Below are 24,914 nucleotides of genomic sequence, written 5' to 3'. Positions count from 1 at the left end.
AGAAGGCCTTCCTGCCATGTCATCTGGGGGTGACGATTTCCGCTCTTTTATTTATTTATTTATTGCTTTTCCACGTAAATATAATTGGTTGCATAAAGAAATTGACCCACTGAATATTTTTTTTTGTTTATTCTTGTTACTTCCTGACAATTTCATCCAACTTAGGGAAGGACTGTGAGTAAAGGAGTATACGAAAGTTGTATCTAACACCTGCAGTTCGAAAAAATATCTCCAATGTTAAATAAAACGACCTGGTGATATAAAGATTATAATTAGCAAGATAAAGAACAACTTTGATGGTCACACACAACCCAAACTTATCTACCACAAAAAACACATCCCAGAAAATGCCCTTTGTATCTGGACATATCCCTCAGACACACCTGATGCGTACCTCAGACACACCCGATGCTTACCTCAGACACACCCGATGCTTACCTCAGACACACCCGGTGCTTACCTCAGACACACCTGATGCTTACCTCAGACACACCTGATGCTTACCTCAGACACACCTGATGCGTACCTCAGACACACCTGATGCGTACCTCAGACACACCTGATGCGTACCTCAGACACACCTGATGCGTACCTCAGACACACCTGATGCGTACCTCAGACACACCTGATGCGTACCTCAGACACACCTGATGCGTACCTCAGACACATCCCAAACACACTCAAAAATAAAACAATATATATCAATAGGAGTGAATGGATTATATAGAAATACACTGAAAACTATTCAGACTGAATGTTAATTAGAAGTTAACTGATGTCCTGTATAATAGTTAAACTAGTAAACAATACCAATACAGTATTATCATTATATTATCATTATCATTATTATTATTCCTGTTTATTATTATTATTATTATTATTTTGTCTGTAGGTAAGTGTAAGTCCACAGTACTACTCTCTCTCTCTCTCTCTCTCTCTCTCTCTTATTATTATTATTATTATTATTATTATTATTATTATTATTATTATTATTTAGTGGTAGGTGGGGGCGCTCGCCATCCACTCACTCGATGTAGTGTTGCTATCGGGTGTCTGCCCTTTCCTCTCCTCCATCCTTCTTTCCTTCCATCCTCTTCTGTCTTTCTTGCCCTCAGTCTTTCCTCGTCCTTCTGCCTACGGGTGACTTTACACTCCCTCTTCTGTCTTCCTTTCCTTCATTCTTTCCTCTTACTTCTACCTTTGGGTGACTCTACACTGAATGACAAGCCAAATGGTTTCCTGTACACCAGGAAACCATTTACTACGTTGGGTGGCAACCATATAACCAAATTTTGGCGCCAGGTGGCTTAGTGGTTAATTACGGCGCTCCAATCGGATTGAGCCGGTGAAAGTTTATATCCAAGGGGTGGTTGGGGTTTATCGCTCATGTAATGCCATTCAGGGATGAGTGAGGCTGGTCACTTGTATCTTAAATGTCAAGACCAACTTGCATAGCCCCGGGCTCCTACGCTCCTCATGGGGCAATGAAGGATTGGATGATGGATGGATTATTATTATTATCAATTATTCTTTTTTCTTCTCTCTAGGTAAGGAAATGTCCATAGTAGCACATTTTTAACCACCTCTCTCTCTCTCTCTCTCTCTCTCTCTCTCTCTCTCTCTCTCTCTCTTTAGGTGTAAGTCATCCTGATTCTATTAAGGATGTGCTGCTTGGCTGTGATGGGCTGGTAGGTGTTGGAGCCGTCAAGGGGGCGAACCAGGGTCTCTGCGTTCGGGACCACGAAGAAAGCAATCGACTGGCGGGGGGACTGACGCCTCACCTCCTCCTCCGGGAGTATCACGCGGTGTTCCTGGGAACATCATAGTCATTATTATTATTATTATTATTTTTATGAGTGTGTGTGTGTGTGTGTGTGTGTGTGTGTGTGTGTGTGTGTGTGTGTGTGTGTGTGTATAGAGAATAAAGTGTGAAAAATGAGAGTGAGAGTGTGCGATAAAGTGTGTGAAAAATGGTGTGAGAATGTGAGTGTGAGACGCACAGCGAATGTAGAGTGAGTGTGAGGAGAGAGTTTGTGATATATGTGAGAGCGAGAAATAGTGTATGTGTGTGTGAAAACATGTGTGGAAAATGTGGATGTATGAGAAATTTTAAAATGATTGAAAATAAGGGGGGAGAGGGATTGAGAGAAAGAAGGAAAAGTGAGCGTGTGAGAGAGGAATGTGTGAGAATGGATCGAGTACCGTATGTAAAAAAAAAAAAAAAAAAGTTTGATAGAAAAAGTAAAGAAAGTGGGTGAATGAAGGAAGGAAAGAGTGTGTGGAGTGAGTGTGAGAAAGAATCCAGCGTGTGTGACGGATGACGAATATATGCAACAGGGTCATGATGGTGATGATGATGATAATGATGATGATGATATACAAGACAGCGACGATTAATGTGCAATCAGTAAAGTAAGTTCCCTTAATATTCGACCACTTCTACTCATGTCCTCAGCTGCCTAATATTCCTAAGCTGAGAGAGGCTTGGTATGGTTTCTCTGCACAAAGATGATTCCTTTTTCGATAATGCGTCACAGAAGGAAAGTGACGAACATACCTTAGTTGTGAAGTAGATGTAGTGAAATTATAGTCGATCTTTTATCCCCATATTTATTTCATTTTTTCTAGTGGTGAGAAATAAATAAATATACGAATGAATAAATAATGCCCAAGGTAAGCCAGTCCTCCAGAATCATGTCTAACGTGGCACCTGTAAAATGCAGTAGGAAATACAATAACCCAGTCAATTTATCTTGGAGCTAACTAACATAAATATAATGTATACATGAAGAGATTAACAGAACCCTGCACCGTTGATCGTGTTTCCCGACTGCCCTGAAGTGTGACAAATATAAAAGTAAATAAATCAATGTTTCTCGGAACCAGATAACTTTGTTAAACTCGGGTTCCTGTGACTAACTCTTAGTTGAATACAATCGTCTGGCGTTCGCTGGAATAAAGAGAGAGAGAGAGAGAGAGAGAGAGAGAGAGAGAGAGAGAGAGAGAGAGAGAGAGAGGTGGGGAGGGGGTTATTCAAAACCATCATTTCAGAATAACAACAGAAAAACTATTCAAACTTCATGCTTACCGTGGCTACATATTTTCCACCTGTCCAGAACTGAAGAAGGTCCCCAGCGTTGAGTACGATGGTCCCCGGGATGGGCGTGGCGTCCACCCATCGCCCTTCCACGTCACGCACCTAAATACATTATCCATCTAAAATTATCGCCCACCTTTACAAGGTGGAGCGATAATGTTTTTGCCCGCCTGTGTGTGTGTGTGTGTGTGTGTGTGTGTGTGTGTGTGTGTGTGTGTGTGTGTGTGTGTGTGTGTCTGTTCACATTATATATCATGAACGGCTTGACCTATCAACATGAAACCTTCAGGGTACCAAGATATGGCCAAAATCTTGGGCGAGTCCGAAAATGGGCACTCGGGGTCAATGTCAAGGTCAGCAAAATGGCTGCCAAAGGTCAACTTGTTTTTAACGCCCTCCTTTAGCACCATTATATCTCATGAACGGCTTGAGCTATCAACATGTATCTTTCAGGGCGTCAAGATATAGCCAAAATCTTGGACTTGGCCAACAGCATAATCTGCAAGGCGATTAGCATTCGGGTCCCGAATGCTTTTCTTTCATTATATTTATCTACTGTAATTTGTAAATGAACCAGAGATAATTATGCTTAAATAAAGAAAAATAAAACAGAACCGTAGTTTGTATTTTTGGTGATATGTGACTTCCATGTCCCCTCTCTGACAACAGCTCATTCCTGATCTTGCTTTACGTAGCTCTGAGTCTCCTACTAGTTCATTCTTTTTTTCCCTCTCTTTTCTTTTTCTTTCCCATTTCTCCCACGTTTCTTTTTTCTCTTCATTCTCTTCCTCCATGCCCTTCAACCTTCCACCCTCCCCTTCCTTCCTTACCCTCCTAACCTACCTATTCAGTGGGAACTAGAAATTCCACATTAAATAGTCAATAACGTCGTCAGATCTGACCGAACAAAACCGAACTTGACTTATTCCACCCGAAATATTCATAATCTAATCCGACTTAACCGACGTTAATTCTCCCTGAACGGACTAACAAAATCATTTGTAAATCATGTCAAAGATTACCTAACCGACCTTGAAATATTTTTCATTAATATAAAGCTTGAAATAGTATGTCTCATGTAACCTAAACTAAGCTACATTAAAACAACCTAACTTCACCTACTAAAACTTCACCTAACCGAAGCTAATCTACCAGCATCTGCAATGATTTTATCCAACTCAGCCTTATTTAATCCCACTTAATCAAACCAAACTTAACAAAGCATAACATGACATCATCTGACCAAACCCAAACAAACCTGGCGTTTTCCTATGTCGTCCTTGTGGTGGTGACATAATCCATCTTACTGTGATTTATCCTCGCCTAAGTTAATTTATCCTAACCTCCCATGAACTCATCTCATCTAACCTAATCCAGTCATACATGGAGTCTTCCTATGCATTGCAAATGATCCTAATCTTACCTAACCCACAATCCTAAGCTAATATATCCTAATCTATCAGGACCTCACCTCATCTAACCTAACCCAAGCAAACATGGAGTCTTCCTAGGTGTTGCAGTCCATCTTAATCTCACTTAACGCTATTTATCCTAAGTTAAAGCACTCTTATCCTGACCTCCCATGACCTCATCTCAGCTAATCTAACCTAAGCTGACCTGGAGTCCTCCCATATCGTCCTGAAAGAGCAGTGTGATGGTGCCGTAGTCGGTGTGAGCACCACATCGGATGGTGTTGGGCGGGACGGTGGCGGGCACAGTGGGGTAGTAGGCCATCCGCAGCACAGCAAGCGATTCACCACCGCTCTTGAAGAGCTCCTCCTGGGTTGAGGTGAAGAAGTCTCGTTCCAGGTCTGAGAATGTAGTATGACTGGGGCTGTGTTTTAGGTGGCATAGGAGGCTTCGTAGCACCTCTTCCTCAGAGATTTATTCTGCATATTACATCTAAGTATTCTTTAGTATGTTACTGATGCACAGCATGTCCGTACTAAATATGGATGAATAACATAGAACATCAAGGCGTAAAGGGCATAACAAATCGCTAAGAAGAAGGAGCCACGAAGAGTAAGATGCATCTTGGAATACGACCCTTAATCGGACCTAGGTAAAGTTTTTGACATAAATGCTGATCGACCCCATAATTATACATAACGAGAAAGCTGCAATGACTTTTGAATCCTAAAGATGAGAAATCAACAAAGTTTTTCAGAATATTAAGCAAGAATTTCATAGGTTTTCGACTAAAATGTGGTGACATATTACGGCAAATGTTTTTGCTGGAAATCTAATATATTCCCTGAGTTACCTGAAGAATTTTAATAACTAGCGAAACACAGCTAATTTTAAGAGAACAAATGAGTTCTTTGGATGGCCTAATCCTTACCTCCGCCAGTTCATTAGAGGAGGTTATGTACTCACCCGTGTCTATCTGTCTGTCTGTTGGTCTGGTTGTGGACAAGAGAATTCAAAAAGTTGTTATCGGATTTAAGTGAAGTTTGGTGGATAGGTGGACAGTGGGTCATTGAAGAGATTACAATATTAGATTTTGAGATGGATCCGGATCCGTACGTAGGAACAAATTATTATTATTATAATTCTTTTAGCGTCGACATAGGTCTGCGCTTCCTCAGATCCTGTAACGGGGCAAAGCATCATCGTAGAATTAAAGAATTAACTGACTGACGCTGTGACACCAAAGAAGTATAGATGTGGTAGGAAAAAAGACTTATCACAATAAATTTTAAAGCTTATTGATGTTGGCGAAGGTATGCACTCTCTGGGTGCTTTCCAGTTCGCTATGTATTCGCCAAAACTTGGAAAGGCAGTCTCCTCTGACAGTATATTAGATTGTTATTTCTGAATAATGTTCCACTTAATGTTAACACTCCTCCTTTCACGAGGAATGAATCTCGGGTCTGGTGTAGTACTACTATTGAGTTACTGGTGGTAATGTTATTTCGAAGTTTTTAGTCCTAGTGAATTCCCTCGAAGAACTGGCGCTTTGGGGAAACAAAAAAATCGACCACTATCATCATCATTATTATTTTATTATTGACCTCCTCCGCGAGGTATATATTTTACCCCACGTTGGTTTGCTTGTTTGTTTGTCTGTCTGTCCGTCTTTTATCAGGATTACTAAAAAAGTTATGAACGGATTTCCATTAAATTTTTTGGAGGGGTAGAGTATGGCTCAATGAACAGTCGATTAGATTTTGGTTGTGATCCAGAATCATTCGTTTGTTTGTTCACAAAATATCTCCAAAAATTCTCAATGAATTTCAGTGAAATATTGTGGAAGGGTGGGCCATGAGCCAAAAAATAATTTAGTAAATTTTGGGGCGGATCTGGATCCGGATCCGGATCGTACAGAATAGTATCTCCAAAAGTTATCAAATGAATTTCAATGAAATTCTGTAGAAGGGTGGGTCATACGCCAAGAAAGAATTCTTTATATTTAAAGGAGGATCCGGATCCGGATCCTATCGCACAGTATCTCCAAAAGTTATCAATGAATTTCAATGAAATTTTGTGGAAGGGTGGACTGTGGGCTAAGAAAGGATCGATTAAATTTGGGGGCAGATCCGGATCCGGCATTGCCGGAGGTATGCGCCCTCTGAGTGCTGCTCTAGTTGTTATTATTAACATTATTGTTGTTGTTGTTATTATTATTATTATTATTATTATTATTATTATTATTATGATTATTATTGCTATTATTATTATTATTATTATTATTATTATTATTATTATTATTGTTGTTGTTGTTGTTGTTGTTGCTTTTCTCATATTATCATTTTTATTATTATTATTATTATTATTATTATTATTATTATTATTATTATGACATCAATTCTACCCAGTCCTACATTAATGAATTAATACAAGCTGATACAGAATTGTTCATACCCAGTCAACAATTCACTAAAAGATTTGACTCCCCATAATGGTTTGATAGCAATTGTGCTAGAGCAACGACCCAAAAATCCTTAACATATGACTTTTACGTAAAATAAAAAACATCTGAATCGCTCAGTCAATTTAAAATTGCTAGAAACCATGCAAAAGCAATAATAACTCTCACTAAATCAAACTTTCTTCACAACCAAGCATCCAAACAATTAAATAATTCTAATAACAATGGAATATTCTGGTCAACTCTCAGTTCTTTCAATAATAACTTTAACAAGTCATCACCCATTCCTCTACTCAAATCTTCAGGTGGTAAGGCTATTAATGACCCTCGTGGTACAACGAACATCCTTGCCAGTACATTTGCCAGAAATTCTACCTTAGAGGAAGTCAGTCAGAACGTGCCTTTACTAGAACTTGACTTTTTCGAAATTGTTCCACTTAAGATACAGACTCGATACTTTATATCCATCCTAGATAATTTACCAACCAACAAAGCTCCAGGTCCAGATGGAATTTTTCCAATTGTTTTGAAAAAGTGTTCCCCAGAATCAGCTTCTGTTCTAGCTAAATTGTTCATACTATGCATATGTACTTCTTCATTCCCTAATTCTTGGAAAGAAGCAATATCTTCCCAGTTCCGAAGAATGGAAGTTCCTCTGACCCCCTCTGATTACAGACCAATAGCTATCACATCTTTTCTTGGTAAAGTATTTGAGACTGTATTTGATATGCGCGTTGTTTAACATCTTGAATCCAACAACTTAAATAGTGACATACATTATGATTTTCGACGCGAATGACCCAGGGCTGATATTCTCAGTCTCTTGACTCACACCATCCATCAGTCAATTTACCAACATGGAGAAACTCATCCAGTATTCTTGGTATTTCTAAAGCTTTTGACGAAGTGTGGCACCGTTCCTTGCTATCCAGACTCTCTTGTTAGGGACTATTATTTTTTGTTCCTCTGATTTCCCTGTAAAACAATTAACTTTAAGCCCTTGACCACCCCGTTTGGGATAGATGGCGTCTGGCAATGGATGGATGGATGGATTTCCTCATACATCAGTGACAGAAAGATAAGAGCAAAAGTCGATGATTCCGATTTCCACTCGATTAACGCCGGTGTGCCACAAGGATCAGTTCTGGCTCCAACCCTATTCCTAATTCAAATTAATGATCTCTTACCTGTCACTCATAATCACATTCATTCATATGCAGATGCCACCAAGGATAGCAGGCCGGTCATCTAACCAAATATAATACAGCCTCTGACCTCTACACCTTGAAGCAGACAAAAAAAAAAAAAAAAAAAAACTGACTGTTACTTTTCTTCTTCTTCTTCTTCTTCTTCTTCTTCCGGTTCTGCTGCTGCTTCTAGTTTACTTTTATGTTCCATTCCCCTAACTTTTTTTTAAATTATCTTCTCCTGCTGAGGGTTCATCAAAAGCCTTCTAAGCTATAAATCAGGCAACATCTCTACTGAGTCGTTTTTCTTCTGTAAATTCAGTGTTCTTCACAACAGACCACTTCCATAACCCAGACAATAACGAATCCTCGAATTATTAACATGGCTTTTTATTATGCGTATTAAGAAATGGAACAGGGAACGTATATTCAAGACAAATAATATTACCAGTCAACAGAAGGACTCATGGTCGTATGCTGAAACAAAATGTGGAGTACATGAGTCGCATGCGACAGCGACACAGTCTGGTATGCTTGAACAAACTGTGGATTCCACATTTGTGGTGTGCTACATATCAGCTATATCTGAATGCCAAAATTACTGCGAAAAATGTGAAGCAGATGAAGGTTCTTCAAAATCGTTCTCAGATACAGGTAATACTCGTATAATGAAATAATACAAAACCACTCTTTTCACACCATCACATTTACTAATCTTTTCTATGCCACAATTCAGGCGCCTGGTATAAGAAGGGCTTAACCACCACATCGGCCATTTTCTGTTCTTCACAGCAAACCCTTCCTTCACCCTCTCTTCACCATGTGGTACCCTTTTCCAAAGATAAAGCAACCTTCTTATGGGCGGAAATAAGGTCGGGAGTCACGTGGCTCCAGGGTGTCGTGACCAAGGCTGGCTTTGGTGGCAGTGGGTTCAAGAATACCAAAATGTTTATCATTGTCAGCGATTATAAGATGGGCATCAAGGTGTAGCTAGGTTATGGCCTGACTCTATATGATCCAGTGCCCATTTGGTTGCAGGAGGACCAGGAGGAGGAGTATATCCCCTTGGTCTTCTCTTTACCTAATACGAGTGCCCCAGTTGAGTCAGGCTTACACAAGTGAAGCTTAAAGATTTGAGGGATCTCTGTAAATACGCGTCATATCAATTCCAGGGCTTCTTTGAGGATGTCTACAGCAGTCAGAGAGAAGAGGAGAGAAGGAGGGATGTTGGCTGGGAGAGACAAAATCTGACTTGGACAAAAACTTCCTCATGTATTAACTTCCCACCTCACTCTCCATCACTCCACTCAAGCATTACTGACCTTGAGGGATTAGTAGTTGTGCACATTTTAAATATCTTCATTCGTATCCAGACCTTCATCTGATTATGGATTACACTTTCCAGTTCTAAATCTAAACCATTGGTAAAATTCAGACTTATAAAATTCATTAAAATATATAAATAACTCAAAGCACGAGCAGATTTTTAAAGGTTTTTATATTCTTACTAATGATGTTTAAGGACACACAGTTCTACGTGTCAGTAACATTTTCATGAGGGTTTGGTAGGTAGGTTTGTTGAATAATTGCCTATAAAATATTACAAAAATAATATTTTGGTGTAAGATTCATGTAATTGAAAAACACTCCACTAGTCGATTCAACTGATCTAATACATCATTAATATAGATATTTTATCTGCTTAACCTTAACTCGGCAAAACGGATTTGGTGGTTACGCCCTTCTAGTAACGGGCGCCTCAAGTGTGACTAAGCATACGATCAAACTGCAGAATACACTCGTGGAGCGTGTCGATCGCACAGGTCTAGAATGACACTCCTTTTTTATGTAAGCATGCGACCAGAAGTCTCAAATGCGTCTGAGTCGGTGAAGTGAAGCAGAGGATTTCTAAGGCTGGAACAATGGATGAAAGGATGTACGAGCTATTTAATGGGCTTTCTCTTGACAGTACTCCTACTTTATGCTTTTTTCCTCATGTCAAGGAGACTTTTCATAATAAAATGGTAAGAAAAAGCATCACGTAATAAAAATAAATGTTAAGGAAGAAGTGATAGGTAGTCACTTAATAGGCTGGTATGGAAGAAGTGTTCAGAGCTTTTTAATATGATGAAAAGATGCTGGGGAGTCACCTAACCTCATACGAGATTCTCCTGCGACCTCCAGCCTTACCAATAGCGATGGCTATGGCGGTGAGGACGTTGGATACGAGGGCCCAGCAGGAGGCGCGGAAGGTCTCCAATGCCATCCTCATCTCCGGCACCTCCTCGTCAGGCAACGGGTAGCTCATGTCCTTCACGTTAAATGCCTCACGCAGCTCCAGGAACTTGGCCGAGGCGTCCAGCCTGCCGGGGAGGAAAGGAACGAATCAACTTATGGCGTCCTTTGGTTCACACCTGACGTGGTGAGAGCAACTGTGTGTGTGTGTGTGTGTGTGTGTGTGTGTGTGTGTGTGTGTGTGTGTGTGTGTGTGTGTGTGTTTCTTCGTAGTAATTGCAACTCCACGCTCATCTGAGTGTGAACCCAATAGACTGCAGGCTGAAGTTTCCCTCCTCCCGCAATACTCCATCCTCCTTTCAGCAAGACAGGAAGGGAACTGAGGGACGTTTGCATAACTGAACAGCGTTGCCAGCTGGTCATATCTGTGCCATCACGTGAAGGCGTCCCTCTCCAACACTATTACTATGCTAAACAAACCACAACAGCTGCCCTGCACAGGCCAGACAAGGGCATGCGGCTCTGCTATAGTTCATTCACTTTAACACTGCGGAGATTTTAGCCTTCTTGCAACCTATGTCCCGCAGCTCAGTAGCAGAATAAGACAATGCTATGGTCCTGCTCCTTTCCTGGACACATTTTTGTGACTACCATCATATTCTAATGTAAACTATTGTTACAACTAAGCATTCAAGATGGACATATGGCAGTTGTAAGCCAAATTAGAATAAAAATGGTATAGTGGAGACAGATTGAAATCGTCTGTCAGTAACGACAATGAAATCAGAAGGCGCCTTGGTAATGAAATGGGATATCATTTTTTTTTTTTAACTCCTTCATTACAAGACACCAAACACCGTGTATAGCCAGCAGGATTGTTGGCAAGATTAACGCCTTGGATTGGTGTCACCTCCCCATTTTGACCTATTCTTGGTGCCACCATGAAGCTTTACTCAACTTAAGAGGAAAAAAAAATCTAGTACTAAAGGGGTTTGTGAGGGCTAGATCTACCAAGCCCCAGTTTGGAAAAGGAAAAAAAAAAAGTCTCGAAAGCTGAATAAAATCGTCTGAAGATAGCAAGAATAAAATGAGAAAATAAGTAAGCGAGTAGAAATGGTTAGACTAGATCAACTCTCTCTCTCTCTCTCTCTCTCTCTCTCTCTCTCTCTCTCTCTCTCTCTCTCTCTCTCTCTCTCTCTCTCTCTCTCAGACGTACTTCTCCCTATCCACAGCTACATATCCATGCCTCTGTGACGGTCCCTTCTCATACTTCAGCTTCGTCTCCTTCCCGAGGCTGAAGAACTTGCTGGCACTCGAGAACACCGCCTCTACCTGTCAACCCAGACGTCATCGTTAGAACACGGAACATAGAACACAGAACATACATCACGGTTAAACCACACTTAGAACATAGAAGATAGAACATAGAACTCAGGCCATAGAACACAGAGCATAGAATAGCTAGAACACAGAAAGTAGAACACAAGTATAACATGCATCACAGTAAGAACATAGAACAGAGATTTACAGTTAAAGAGAATTAGAACTAGAACGCAGTTACAGCATAGAACATAGATCATGGTTGGAACACTCTACACGGTTAGAACACAGAACACAGATGGAACACAATTAGAACACAGAAAACAGAACACAGAACATAGGTCCTGAGTTATAATTAGTGGCTGATAATACTAAATGGTTTGCTTGGAAAACAACTCTTTTCATCGACATACAAATACACATTTGAATGATGCTTGGGTTTCTAACGAAACTGGAACTAATTAAAAGGTCTTTATTTGAGTATGGTATCCATATTCGTAGAACGAAATGTCCCTTTAAAATGAATTTTGTGGGCCTAGATGTTAACTGTATAATAAACTATCACATGTCATTTTTTTTTTTACTTTATCTCGGAATTAGAATTCGGATAATGGCGATAATAATAGTGGTAAACTATGTGGCTGGTTATCTAAAGAATGAGGCAGTAAAAGAGCATTGTGATATGGATGTGGAATCTTCTGATATATGATTTGGCCATGTGGAGAGGATGAAGAATGAGAGACTGACTGGTAAAGTCTACGTGAGTGAAGTGGAGGGGGAGAGGGAAGGGGAGACCAAGGATGAAATGGATGGATGGAGTGGTGAGAGCTATGCGAGAGGGGGGTGTAAATTGGAGGGAAGGCATCCCAATGCCAGAGGACAGGACGACGTGGAGGTGATTTGTTTGTGGTCGTCCCTTACTGGATTACAGCGTCTGGCAATACATGGATAGATTGACTGATTGATTGATTGATTGACTGTACATGCATAGTAAGTTTCAGGCCAGTCAAAGAAATAAAGTCGTAAGGATATGGCAATAAGCATCGACAAAAAGAACACCAAGAAGAAACCGAGGAGAAAAAAAACCCTCTTTGGAAATGCAAAATATTAATAGATCATTAATTTTTTGGGTCATAAGCGTTATTCATATTTCATTCTTGCTACCTCAAAACAAAAAAAAAAAAAAAAAAGTGTTATTCGGCTCAGGACTGACTTTTCGAACTGTTAGAGCTGCATGTAGGCTTCTTTAACTCCTTCACCATCACCTAAGCTGAATATAATCACTCGGTAGCAGGAAGAATAAACTGCAAATAATGTCCTCAGACTGAAGGGAACTAGGTCATCAATAAGAAACTGAACAGAGAGGCTGATAGAGAGCGAGCAGCGAGGAGAACAGCTGTTAGGTGACATGTTGGAACCTTTATAAAAAACGAAAGAACGATGTAATACAATATATATCACGAAAGAAGAGGTCCTACAACACTCCGAAGACACCCAAAGCCAACAGTGGAGAAAATCGATTACCCCTTGTAAACTGGGGATCAAAATACTTAATAAACTGAGTGCGCCATGGTGTGAGCCATGTCCCTGGATTTTGACTGTCACTGATGGAACACCTGTAATTGTTTGATGTGATCAGTCTGCATCCCAAAATACAACGTGGAGTCAGCAACGATATAAAGATCACACGTGTACTACCGCCACCGCATGCTTCAAAAATTATCGCCAAAACCTGGATTTCGGTCCACACCTTGGCGCTCTCATTTTTGACAACACAGTGCTCAGGCCTACTCCCGAGAAGGCAGGACTGGAAACAGCCGTCCCTCCTACTGGTGAATTGGAAGTCTTTCCTAAAAGAGAGAGGATGATGATGGTGATGATGTTGAAAACAGTTAGAGCCAATAAGTCAGAGTGGAGAAAGCTTTGCCACCCACCAACCCACCTGTTGGCTGGGAATGCCGTGGTTCTTGAGGTACACAAAGCCCACACCGGTCAGGGCCGCTCCCAGCTCCTTTGCCACCCGCTGGAGCTCATCCTCGCTCGGGCCCCCAGCAACACCCAAGCCTGCAGAAGAAGAAAGTTTAGACTCTTGCCTATTGACTGCGCAGGGCTCATCTAGATGATCATTTTTTGCATAACTCTCCGTCTTCCCCCTACAACACTAGCGGCAACAGTCGAAGTTACATCCAGGTCCCCAGTTGTACATCTGGGTAAACAGGGACAAAGGGAAAATAAAATACGTCCAGCAGCTTGACTGATGCGAGATTCTAACTCAAGTCCTTAAAGTAGCGAGTTGGATATCCTATCCAATGAACCGTCCCCCCCCCCCACTCTCCCCTGCGCCTGAAGGAGGGTTCCTGCCGAGAATGTGGTAAAAACTTTATTCGAAACTCAGGACAAAGAATTTGAAGTCAGCACCTACTTTAGGTACTAACTCATCTTTTGGAAGTCTCTCTCTCTCTCTCTCTCTCTCTCTCTCTCTCTCTCTCTCTCTCTCTCTCTCTCTCTCTCTCTCTCTCTCATATCCTTCATCTTCTTTCTTTCTTTTAAGTGAAATGTTGGTGGTCCGGAATGTGTGTGTGTGTGTGTGTGTGTGTGTGTGTGTGTGTGTGTGTGTGTGTGTGTGTGTGTGTGTGTGTGTGTGTGTGTGTGTGTGTGTGTGTGTGTGTGTGTTTCCCAAATTAAACTAACCTCGTCTAACCTGACCAAACAAATGATAATGCATACAGATCGCACAGTGCAGCAACAATGAAGCCTGACATCCGCAAGTAAAACACCTCGACCTCATCATAATATATTTTAACGAGGGTCGATGAGGTTAGTTCAGTTTCTAAATACACGTTTTCAGTCACTTACAACATAAACTCAAACTATATAAGAAACAAGATTGTGAAAGAAAAGGAGCCACTAACCTAGTTTTAAAATATTACAAGCTTAATTCCCTTGTTAAACCTGTCATCATTGGAACTGCTCAGTATTGTATTCCAGTTTACCCAGACGATTTTACATTTTTGGGAGAGAGACATAAGAGCCTGAGTGTTAATGCAGTCACCAATAAACCTCTAGTGGTCTGTTCGCCATTGAGGCCGAAGCCCCTGATCGTTAAGGCATATATATATATATATATATATATATATATATATATATATATATATATATATATATATATATATATATATATATATATATATATATATATACACCTTCATATGCACATATACACACACCTACATATGTATACTTTAATTATTTTTTATTTATTTTTTAATATTTTATAATATACCGGTATACATTTTCCTTTTTCATATAACCCATAAAAATACCTAATTAAATAAAAACTAAAACTAAAACTAATAAACCTAACAGGCAAATCTCTAACCTACACTAAATTCTAAAGATACAAATAGGTAAACTACACTAATGGGAGAAATACCTATACCTAGAGAACACCATCGACTGCAGATAATTAGGTCTGTTCGGACACAAGAATATTCTTTAAAATCATTGCAATCATTCCACTTAAGCAGTAAAGGTTTAATTCTCAAAGTAATTCGCCTAAGAAGAGGTGTTAAGAATCCTTCCTAGCCTGGTACAATAAGGTTTTTATATCACCCTCTTTCTTAGTTATCTATCAGTTATTTAACTCTAAGCTATCTATCTCACCCATCACATTATTTGACCCAAAACTACCTCACCCATTGCAGCTTCTTTAACACTTGTACGTCTATTATATCTTTTTAGTAACGACATAGACTGAACAGATAACGTATAAGGGTATATTAACGTGTCAAATTAAAAAAATGGACTAGTAAGGATGAGTTGCCAAAGAGCCTATTATGCTTACGGTATTAAATTAACACACAATGACAGGAGTAAATAAACTGATCACGTGACCGCAACACACACACACACACACACACACACACACACACACACACACACACACACACACACACACACACACACACACACACACACACACACACACACACACACACACACACACACACACACACACACACACACACACACCGCTCGCTGGTGCAGTGGTAACGATCTCGCTTGCCAACTGGTAGACGGGAGTTCGCGGCTCGCTCAGGCTGCGAAATGTTTCACTGACGAAGTGGGTGGATACTGTCCCCATTGAGCAAGGGGATGGGTGTGTGCGTGTGTGAAAGTCACAGCCTTTCCCTTAGATCGGACTATATGAGCTCTCAGCTCCCTTCCGGGAGGGTAAAAGCTGACCATCACGACCATCAAGTGATCTTGACCGACCCGGTGAATTACACAGCAGCGGGGACATGACGGCCAATAGTTTAATTCCTACACTCCAAAGACCTAATTTTACAGCACAGTCACCAACAAAAGTAGTGTCGCTTGTTCTGCTCCTCTTTTCATGAACTTAGAAAATCAGGCTCGTAAAACCGCAGGGACCTACACTGATGACATTGATTCATAGATAAATAAAGTCATAAGTATTCACCCAGTTCCAGAGAAATGAAGTTCCTCTGATCCCTCTGATTACAGACCAATAGCTATCACATCTTCTCTTGATAAAGTTTTTGAGACTGTAATTAATAAGCTCATGGTTAAACAATGAGAATGAAGTCGCCAAAAACTATGGAAGCGAAGCACCTCATGTCCGGGGATCGTTAGTGAGAGACAGGTGCACAGAGCCGCTCCACTTAGAAGTGATCCCACATCTAGAAAAGCTATTGTCCGACCATCGTTTGAGGGCAGGGCCGCCGACAGCCATCACCAGACCCTGGGCAAGATTATCGACAGTGGGCCCCCCTTCCCCTGAAAATTGTGCTGAATATACGAGTATTGTACTCTATGTCTAGCTCAAGGTTAAAGTGCTCCCTAACCAGTGTGTAATGGCACATTGATGTACTGCCCAAAGAATTCTGCTGTGCCATAGCACCTTCCCCTCCCTGTCTACAAAACAGCGATAATAACTACAAGGAAATTATAGTTCATGTAGGCTATATTATGTAAAGAAAAATAAGAAATACTATTGTGTAATGGAAAGAAACAAATGAATACATTAAAGTTTCCTATGATTTCATGTATTCATGCAGTACTTTATATATGCAAATTGCACTCCATTCACGTAATACATGATACATATTATATTTTCTTTCCACTTAACACTATCTTGGAGGTCTCGGGCCCCCCCTTCGGGCCCGGGCCCCGGGGATTGTCCCCATCTACCTCTCCCCCCTCTCTTCGTCCCGATTTGAACGGCGGGGCTTATCTGATCGTATCTTGACTTGCTGATTAAGACTTCTTGAACACTTTAATTGTTTTTCGTTTTTTAAAGTTATTTTTCGTCTTTTACTTCGTGTATGTATGTATGTACAGTATGTATGTATGTATGTAATAGGATAGATAGGGAGGTATGTACTGTAAGTAGCCAGGTAGATAGGTGAAAATCAGAATCGATCATGTGGATGATGTGGAAAATCGTTGCTACCAATATAAAGCCGTGAGCCACTTCTGCAACGGGCTGCAGCATGCACTGAGCAAGGAGGCCGGAGTTGTGAACATTTGCTGTAAATATGAATGACGTACCAGTGTCTAGCATATTGTATAATATTGTTAATAAATCTCATTGTAAATGATGGACGTCTCATTTACAGTCCCCTGACTCCAACACATCCAGAGCCGATCTGTGGAGTGCTGTAACCCCCAAACTATTGAGATTTCGCAATATGCTATCTATCTATCTATCTATTGCCAGACGCCTCAATCCCGTTTGGGGTGGCCACAAAGAAATCGCCTCCAAGTCGCCCTGTCCCCCGCCATTTCACTGCCCCGCTCCCAACTCACACCCCCCTCTCTCATATACCTCTCCACCCCATCCCTCCATCTCATCCTCGGCCTCCCCCTCCCTCTTCCCCCCTCCACCTCACTCACATACACTCTCTTCGTCAGTCTTTCACCCTCCATCCTCTCCACATGGCCAAACCACCTCAGTGTGTTCCTCATAACGCTTCCTATCACATCCACATCCACACCACAACGCTCCTTTATATCCTCATTCGTCAGCCTGTCTCTCCACGTGACTCCACAGGCTCCTCTTAAATAACTCATTTCCACTGCTCTCACTCTTGACTTGTGTCCTTCCAACAATGTCCAGGCTTCACTTCCATACGTTAGAGTTGGTATCACAATACTGTCATGTAGTAACTTTTTCACTTCCATGCTCACTTCCCTGTTTCTTATCACTGCTTTCAGTGAACCAGCAACCTTTCTTCCCTGCTGTACCCTTTCAAGCACTTCACCCTCCAAACCTCCATCCTTGCTCATCACACTACCCAAATACTTAAACGTACTCACATTTTCCAATTCCTCACCATCCAAACTCGCTGTACATTCACTAACTTCACCTCTCTTAAAGACCATCACTTTACTCTTCCCTACGTTCACCTTTAGGCTCCGTTTCTTACACACTCTCTCAAACTCATCCACCAAGCCTTGCAGCTCCCCTTCGTCTTCACTCAACATCACAGTATCATCCGCAAACAACAGTACAGGGAGTTTCCAAACACTATCCTCTCTCACCAGGGCCACTCCAACATCCACTACCCTACCTTGTACCTGTTTTATTACCCCATCCATGTACAGATTGAACAACCATGGAGACATGACACATCCCTGTTTCAACCCAACTTTCAAAGAGAAAAATTCACTTAGTTCACCATCCACAAGCACTGCAGCCTTCGCACCATCGTACATACTCTTCACAGCATTCAACAACTTCCCATCTACTCCATATATTCTTAACACTTTCCACAATCCTTGTCTATCCACCCTGTCATATGCTTTCTCCAAATCCATGAAAGCCGCATACAACTTCTTTCCCTTCTTTAGAAACTTTTCCACTAAAGATCTAAGAATGAATATCTGATCTACACAACCTCTTCCCTTCCTAAAGCCTCCCTGTTCTTCTCCAACTAATTTCTCTGTTCTTTCTCTAACTCTGTCTATAAGTATCTTACCATACACTTTTCCTATTATACTAAGAAGACAAATGCCCCTATGATTACCACACACTTCTTTTTCCCCTTTTCCTTTGTACAAGGGAATAATTATACCTGACTTCCAATCCTCCGGGACTCTACCTTCCTCCCAGGCCAATCTGCACATCTTCCACATCCATTCTACTACTATCTCTCCCACATGCTTCAGCATTTCACCACACACTTCATCAATTCCTGGGGCTTTCCCCGATTTAACTTTCTTCATTGCTTCCACAACTTCTATCCTACTGATTTCTTCCTGTCTTCTCACCTCCCTCCTTCTCCCAGCCATTCCCCAGCCACTTATACTCGCATTACTTCCATCCTCTACGTTCAACAATTCCTTAAAGTGTTCTCTCCATCTGCTCACTTTTTCTCCCTTCTCCACTAGTAATCTACCATTTTTATCTTTCACTCCCCTGCTAACTTCACTTCCACCCTGTCTTACTCTTTTCACTTCTCTCCAGAACATTTTCTTACAGTCCCTCCACTTTACACTCAAATTCCTTCCAAATTCCTCATCCACTCACTTCTTACTCTCTCTTACTAATCTTTTCACCTCTCTCTTCCTTTCCACATATAACTCTCTCTTCCGCCTCTCAACTTCTTCCACGCCCCTATTTCTCATCCATTCATTGTATGCTTTCTTCTTTTGTGCCACAACCTGTTTCACCTCTTCAGTCCACCACGCTGTTCCTTGCACCCCGTTCCGTCTTCTCTTCCTTCCACACACCACATCACATGCTGCACATATTTCTTCTGTAAATATCTTACACACACCTTCCACGTCTCCCATCTGCTCCAATTCATATTTGCCCAATCGTTCCTCCACTTCTCTCTTATACACTGCCTTTTTCTCATCCTCTTGTAACCTTTCCACTCTCCTTGCAACTACTCCTTCCTCTCGTCTTTCCCTTCTTCTATTCCTCCATCTTACTTGCATTCTAATTCTGGCCACCACCAAGTAGTGGTCAGAGAGTCCATTCCCCCAACCTCTATACACTCTTGCATCCTTTACACATCTTCGCATCCTTTCATCCACACACACATAATCAATCATTGCCTTCCTTTCATTCAGTTCACCACCCACCCTTCTCATCACTTGCCATGTATACCTGTGGATCATTTTATGCCTGAAGAGGGTATTGGCTATCACCAACCCCCTCCCAGCACAAATGTCCACTAACGCACTCCCATTCTCATCTATCTCAGCAGGCACACCCCACTCACCAACTATTCCATCCACCTTCACATTATCAACTTTACCATTCATATCACCAATCAAAAACACTCTCTCATTCCTTCCAAACTTTTCCATGCACACTTCCACATTTGTCCAGAACTCTTCTCTCACTCTCCTAGCACGATCTTGCGTTGGCGCATACACACACACAATCTCCCACATTTGTATTCCAACTTTCAACTTTACCCACACAATCCTTGACCCAACTGATCCATACTGTCTTATGCTCTTCTTCCATCTTTTACTCACAACTATACACACTCCTTCCTTTGCCCTCTCATTCTCATCTACTCCTGCACATATACCCCATCCATACTCCCATTCTCTCACATTTTCTCCTCTCCATTTTGTTTCAGTTATTCCACATACATCCACTTTCGCACCCTCAAGCACCTGGACATTCTCTCTCTCTCTCTCTCTCTCTCTCTCTCTCTCTCTCTCTCTCTCTCTCTCTCTCTCACCTCATCATTTGCTCCTCTTACATTCCATGTACTCATTACCAAGTCCTTTGCTCATTTAGGAATTTGCATTCAGTATCGTCTCCGGAACATCCCCCCTGATTTTTGCTACATATTTACTGAACACCCTGTATACTAATGCCTGTAATTCTACATGTCTATAATTATTACATGACATATTAATGCCTATATGTATGTATGTGTATATGTATTTATGTATGTCTCAATCTACCTCTCTTCACAGACATTTTTACTCATTCTTAATGTTTCATTCTTTTTCTTTTATATCAGAGTTTCGTCTCACGCAATGGTTCCCATCCTATAGTTCAACAATTCTTGGTTCAGAGATCCCCAATTTCAGGACTTTGTGTTGGTCAGTATCATGCAAACGAAGGACCAATGAATATATTTGGTAAGCATGAGATGTTATGATTGTACGTTGATGATTCATGTATGACGGAGGGAGAGGATATTAATTAAATTCATAAAATTGTTTACAACTTTTCAGCCTGTCCATAAAACAGAACATGGCTTTGGCACATAGTATACTGAACACTGTGCTGCTATGACAAGAGTGAATGCAATAATTATATAAATGTGAAGAAAAACTACATTTCAAAATCAAGAGATGAAGCCGTCATTGGTCGGATCCGACAGCATAATTTTTTTACGGGCTTCTGTCCCAAACAACGTCTAACTTCCAAACAGTGTTTAGTAAATTACAGTAAGTGATAAGTAACCCATAACACCTAACTTAGAATCAGTGTTCAGTTACTCACCTAACTGGCCGAGGTCGACGATTGGGATGGTGGTGGTGTGTGGCTTCTTGCTGGACATGACTGGGGCCGCACTGAGGGTACAGAGTTTCATGAGATACGGAGAAAGATTAATGGATACACAGGTAGACAGAAAGAAAACGAAAGATCGACACAGGAAGAAAGGCAAGGAGAGATAGAAAGACTTAGTTACAGGGTATGTTAAACTTCGAGATAAATATATGGCTTTATACGGTGATGGTGGTATTTGTGGTGATAGTGGTAGTTGTGGGGATGGTTGTGGTGTAGTGGTGGTTTTGGTTGGGTGCAGTGGAGGTTGTGGTGATAATTAATGGTTGTGGTGGTAGTGGTGGTTGTGGCAGTTATAGCAGTAGTGATAGTTGTGATAACGGAGGTGATGATAAAAGTGGTGGTTGCAGTAAAGGGGATAGTTGTGGTAATGGTGATAGTTGTGGTGGAAATGGTGGTTGTGGTCATAGTGATAGTTGTGATGATAGTGGTGGTTGTGCTAATATTGGCAGGTGCAGTAAGTGCTATTTGTGGTGACGGATACTAGTGGTAATTGTGGTAGTAATGGTAAAAGTGACTGTTGTGGTGGTTGTGGCAATTGTAACTGTTGTGGTGGTAATGGTAGTTGTAGTAAAAATTGTTGTGGTTGTGGTAGGTGTAGTAATAGGGATAGTTATGGTGGCAATGGTGGCTGTGGTAGGTGTGGTAATAGGGACAATTGTGGTGGCAGTGGTTGTTGTGGTAGGTGTGGTAACAGGGATAGTTGTGATAGGTGAGGTAATAGGGATAGTTGTGGTGGTAGTGGTAGGTGTGATAACAGGGATAGTTGTGGTGATCATGGTACGTACGTGTGGTGGCAAAATGAGGGACATACCCGAAGGAAGAGAAAGGTATACAAACACATGCACACAGCTATGACATTGTGGGGAGACTGATAAGGATTAGCTGTGCTCCATACGAAACAGTTTACACATTCTACCCTTCTACCCATCCTTCCCGTACCTGTCCCCCTCTCCCTCTCTCTCTCCCTTCCCCTTCCCCAACATCTCCCTCCCTCCCCATCTTCCTCCGAACAAGTCGTATGGATGTTTAATAACGATAAAATAGGAAGTATACTGAATTGTAAAAACATCAAACACATACTTAAGTAGGCATTGCTATATTGTGATGTAAGAGTAACTGAACAAAATATATGAGTAGGGTGAAGAGTACATTATGCTCTTATGTAATATCTCAGAGCAGGGTGAAAAGTACATTATGTTCTTATGTTAGTATGTAATATCTCGGAGCAGGGTGAAGAGTGGCTCAGCGTCCTCATCCTTTTGAGGTGATAATGTAATATATAGATATACCTGTATACGTATATGTATGTATAACTGTTTGTCTCAATAAACTGTCTAAATTCTAAAAAATCTTCCTCCCCTTCTCTCCCCTTCCCATAATGCACGATGAACATTGGTGGTCACACAGCCTCCCCTCTCCACCTCCACATCGTAACTTAACCAGGAAACTCTACCACTTATGTACAGAGGAGTAAAGAAGGAGATAAGAAAAGCAAAGAGAAGTTATGAAATTAAGGTTTTCAGTGAATCAAAAGAAAACCCCAAAGGTTTTTATCAAATGTACCGTACGAAAAATAAAGATAGGATAGGACCACTCAGAACAGAATCAGGTGACATTACCAGTGAAGATAAAGAAATGTGCTCCATCCTAAATAATTATTTCATATCAGTATTCACCAAGGAAAATCTAGACCTGGTCCCTCAAGCAGCAAATATTTACGATGAGAATACGGAAAATATTCTTAGTAAAATATCCATTAGTAAGGAGGAAGTATTGAAAGAAATTAATAAGTTAAAACCTCAAAAATCGCCAGGTCCGGACGATATATACGCAAAAATTATAAAAGAAACCAAAGAAGAATTATGTCAGCCACTTTTAACGTTATTTAATGACTCTTTAAGTTCAGGAGAAGTTCCCGAGGCGTAGAAGACCGCAAACGTAGTGCCCATCTTTAAAAAGGGTGATAAATCAGCTGCGTCGAATTATCGTCCGATAAGTCTAACGTCAATAGTAGGAAAAATGTTGGAGTCAATTTTGGCAAATAAGATTAGAGAACACTTAGAAAGGTTTAATCTTATAAACGAAAGTCAGCACGGATTCAGGCAAGGACGATCCTGCCTCACAAACTTGTTGTCATTCTACTCGGAGGTCTATGAGGCAGTAGATAGCGATAAAGCTTACAATGTTATTTATCTGGACTTTAGTAAAGCTTTTGATAGGGTCCCACACGAAAGGTTAGTTAGAAAGGTTCGAGCACACAGTATAGACGGCGATATCTTAAAATGGATAGAATCCTGGCTGAAAGAACGAAAGCAGAGAGTATTAATAAATGGAACTAAGTCGGACTGGGGATTAGTAACTAGCGGTGTACCACAGGGTTCAGTACTCGGTCCCTTATTATTTATCATATATATAAATGATCTAAATTTAGGAGTCAGTAGCAGCATCAGCAAATTTGCCGACGATACAAAAATAGGGCGTATCATTAACTTGACTGACGATTGCCATAACTTACAAAAAGACCTCGATACTTTGTCCAAATGGTCTAAAACTTGGGAAATGGAATTTAACGTTGAAAAATGTAAAGTACTTAACGTAGGCAAGACCATTGGAGATACTAAATACAGCTTAGATAATAAAGAAATTAACAAATCTGAATGCGAGAGAGATCTAGGAGTTATGATTAGTAACGACCTTAAACCAAGGCAACAGTGTATCAATGCGAGAAATAAAGCAAATAGGGTCCTAGGATATATTTCGAGAAGCGTGAGCAATAGATCATCTAAAGTAATACTGAAACTTTATCTAGCATTAGTAAGGCCACATTTAGACTACGCAGTTCAATTTTGGAGTCCTTACTATAGAATGGATATTAATTCGTTAGAAAATATACAGAGAAGAATGACAAAAATGATACATGACGTCCGGAACCTGCCATACGAAGACAGACTGAAAAGACTAAGTCTGCATTCGCTAGAGAGGCGTAGAGTAAGGGGAGACTTAATTGAGGTGTTTAAGTGGATGAAGGGTATAAATAAGGGAGATATTAGCAAGGTAGTTTAAGTGAGCATACAGGATAGAACTAGAAATAATGGTTTCAAACTAGAAAAATTCCGTTTCAGTAAGGAAATAGGTAGAAATTGGTTTGGTAATAGAGTAGTAGACGAATGGAATAAGCTACCTAGTAAAGTAGTTGCTGCCTCTTTCATTGAGAGTTTCAAGCCTAGGCTAGATAAGCATATGACTAATAAGGGGTGGATATAGAAAAAAGAAAATCTTATAACCAATACTAATTCATAATTTTTCTTTTTCAGGTTACACTATGATAGTCTCTATTCTCCTTTCACGCTTTCCTGTAAAATGTCCACGCCAGTTTTTCTATACGGCGTGGTGTTCTTTCTGACTTTTTCCTGCCGGCTTCGGCTGGAGGGTTTGGAGGGCGGGGGAGAGCCTTCTTCTTTGCTATCCTTATCTCATTCTAGTAGTTCAGTTACTCTTCTAGGAGCTGCCTAGCATGGGCCAACCGGCCTACTGCAGTTATCCTCTCTTCTTATGTTCTTATGTTCTTTCTCACGCCGGTCAGACTGGTGGACTTAGTCAGTTTTCTCCTGGATATAAAGCGACTACAGC

The 24,914-nt window shown here is 40.8% G+C and overlaps 1 protein-coding gene across 1 annotated transcript; it reads right to left on the bottom strand.

Moving 5' to 3' along the window:
* Window positions 1-1,631: 1,631 nt before the first annotated feature.
* On the bottom strand, window positions 1,632-21,273 carry LOC145391447 (uncharacterized). Its single transcript, XM_080266059.1, has 7 exons — window positions 21,216-21,273; window positions 13,653-13,774; window positions 11,607-11,722; window positions 10,346-10,518; window positions 4,715-4,908; window positions 3,089-3,199; window positions 1,632-1,811 (listed from the first exon to the last, which is right to left on the bottom strand). Exons 1-7 carry the CDS (start codon window positions 21,271-21,273, stop codon window positions 1,632-1,634), a joined length of 954 nt encoding a protein of 317 aa, XP_080122185.1.
* Between the last annotated feature and the right edge of the window lie 3,641 nt (window positions 21,274-24,914).

The sequence above is a fragment of the Coenobita brevimanus genome, chromosome 18 (assembly GCF_032717465.1).
Source record: "Coenobita brevimanus isolate Jiangsu-jjx chromosome 18, ASM3271746v2, whole genome shotgun sequence".
NCBI lineage: Eukaryota > Metazoa > Arthropoda > Malacostraca > Decapoda > Coenobitidae > Coenobita > Coenobita brevimanus.
The sequence above is the reverse complement of the archived record's forward strand: the minus strand, read 5'-3'. Positions and strand labels throughout refer to the sequence as shown.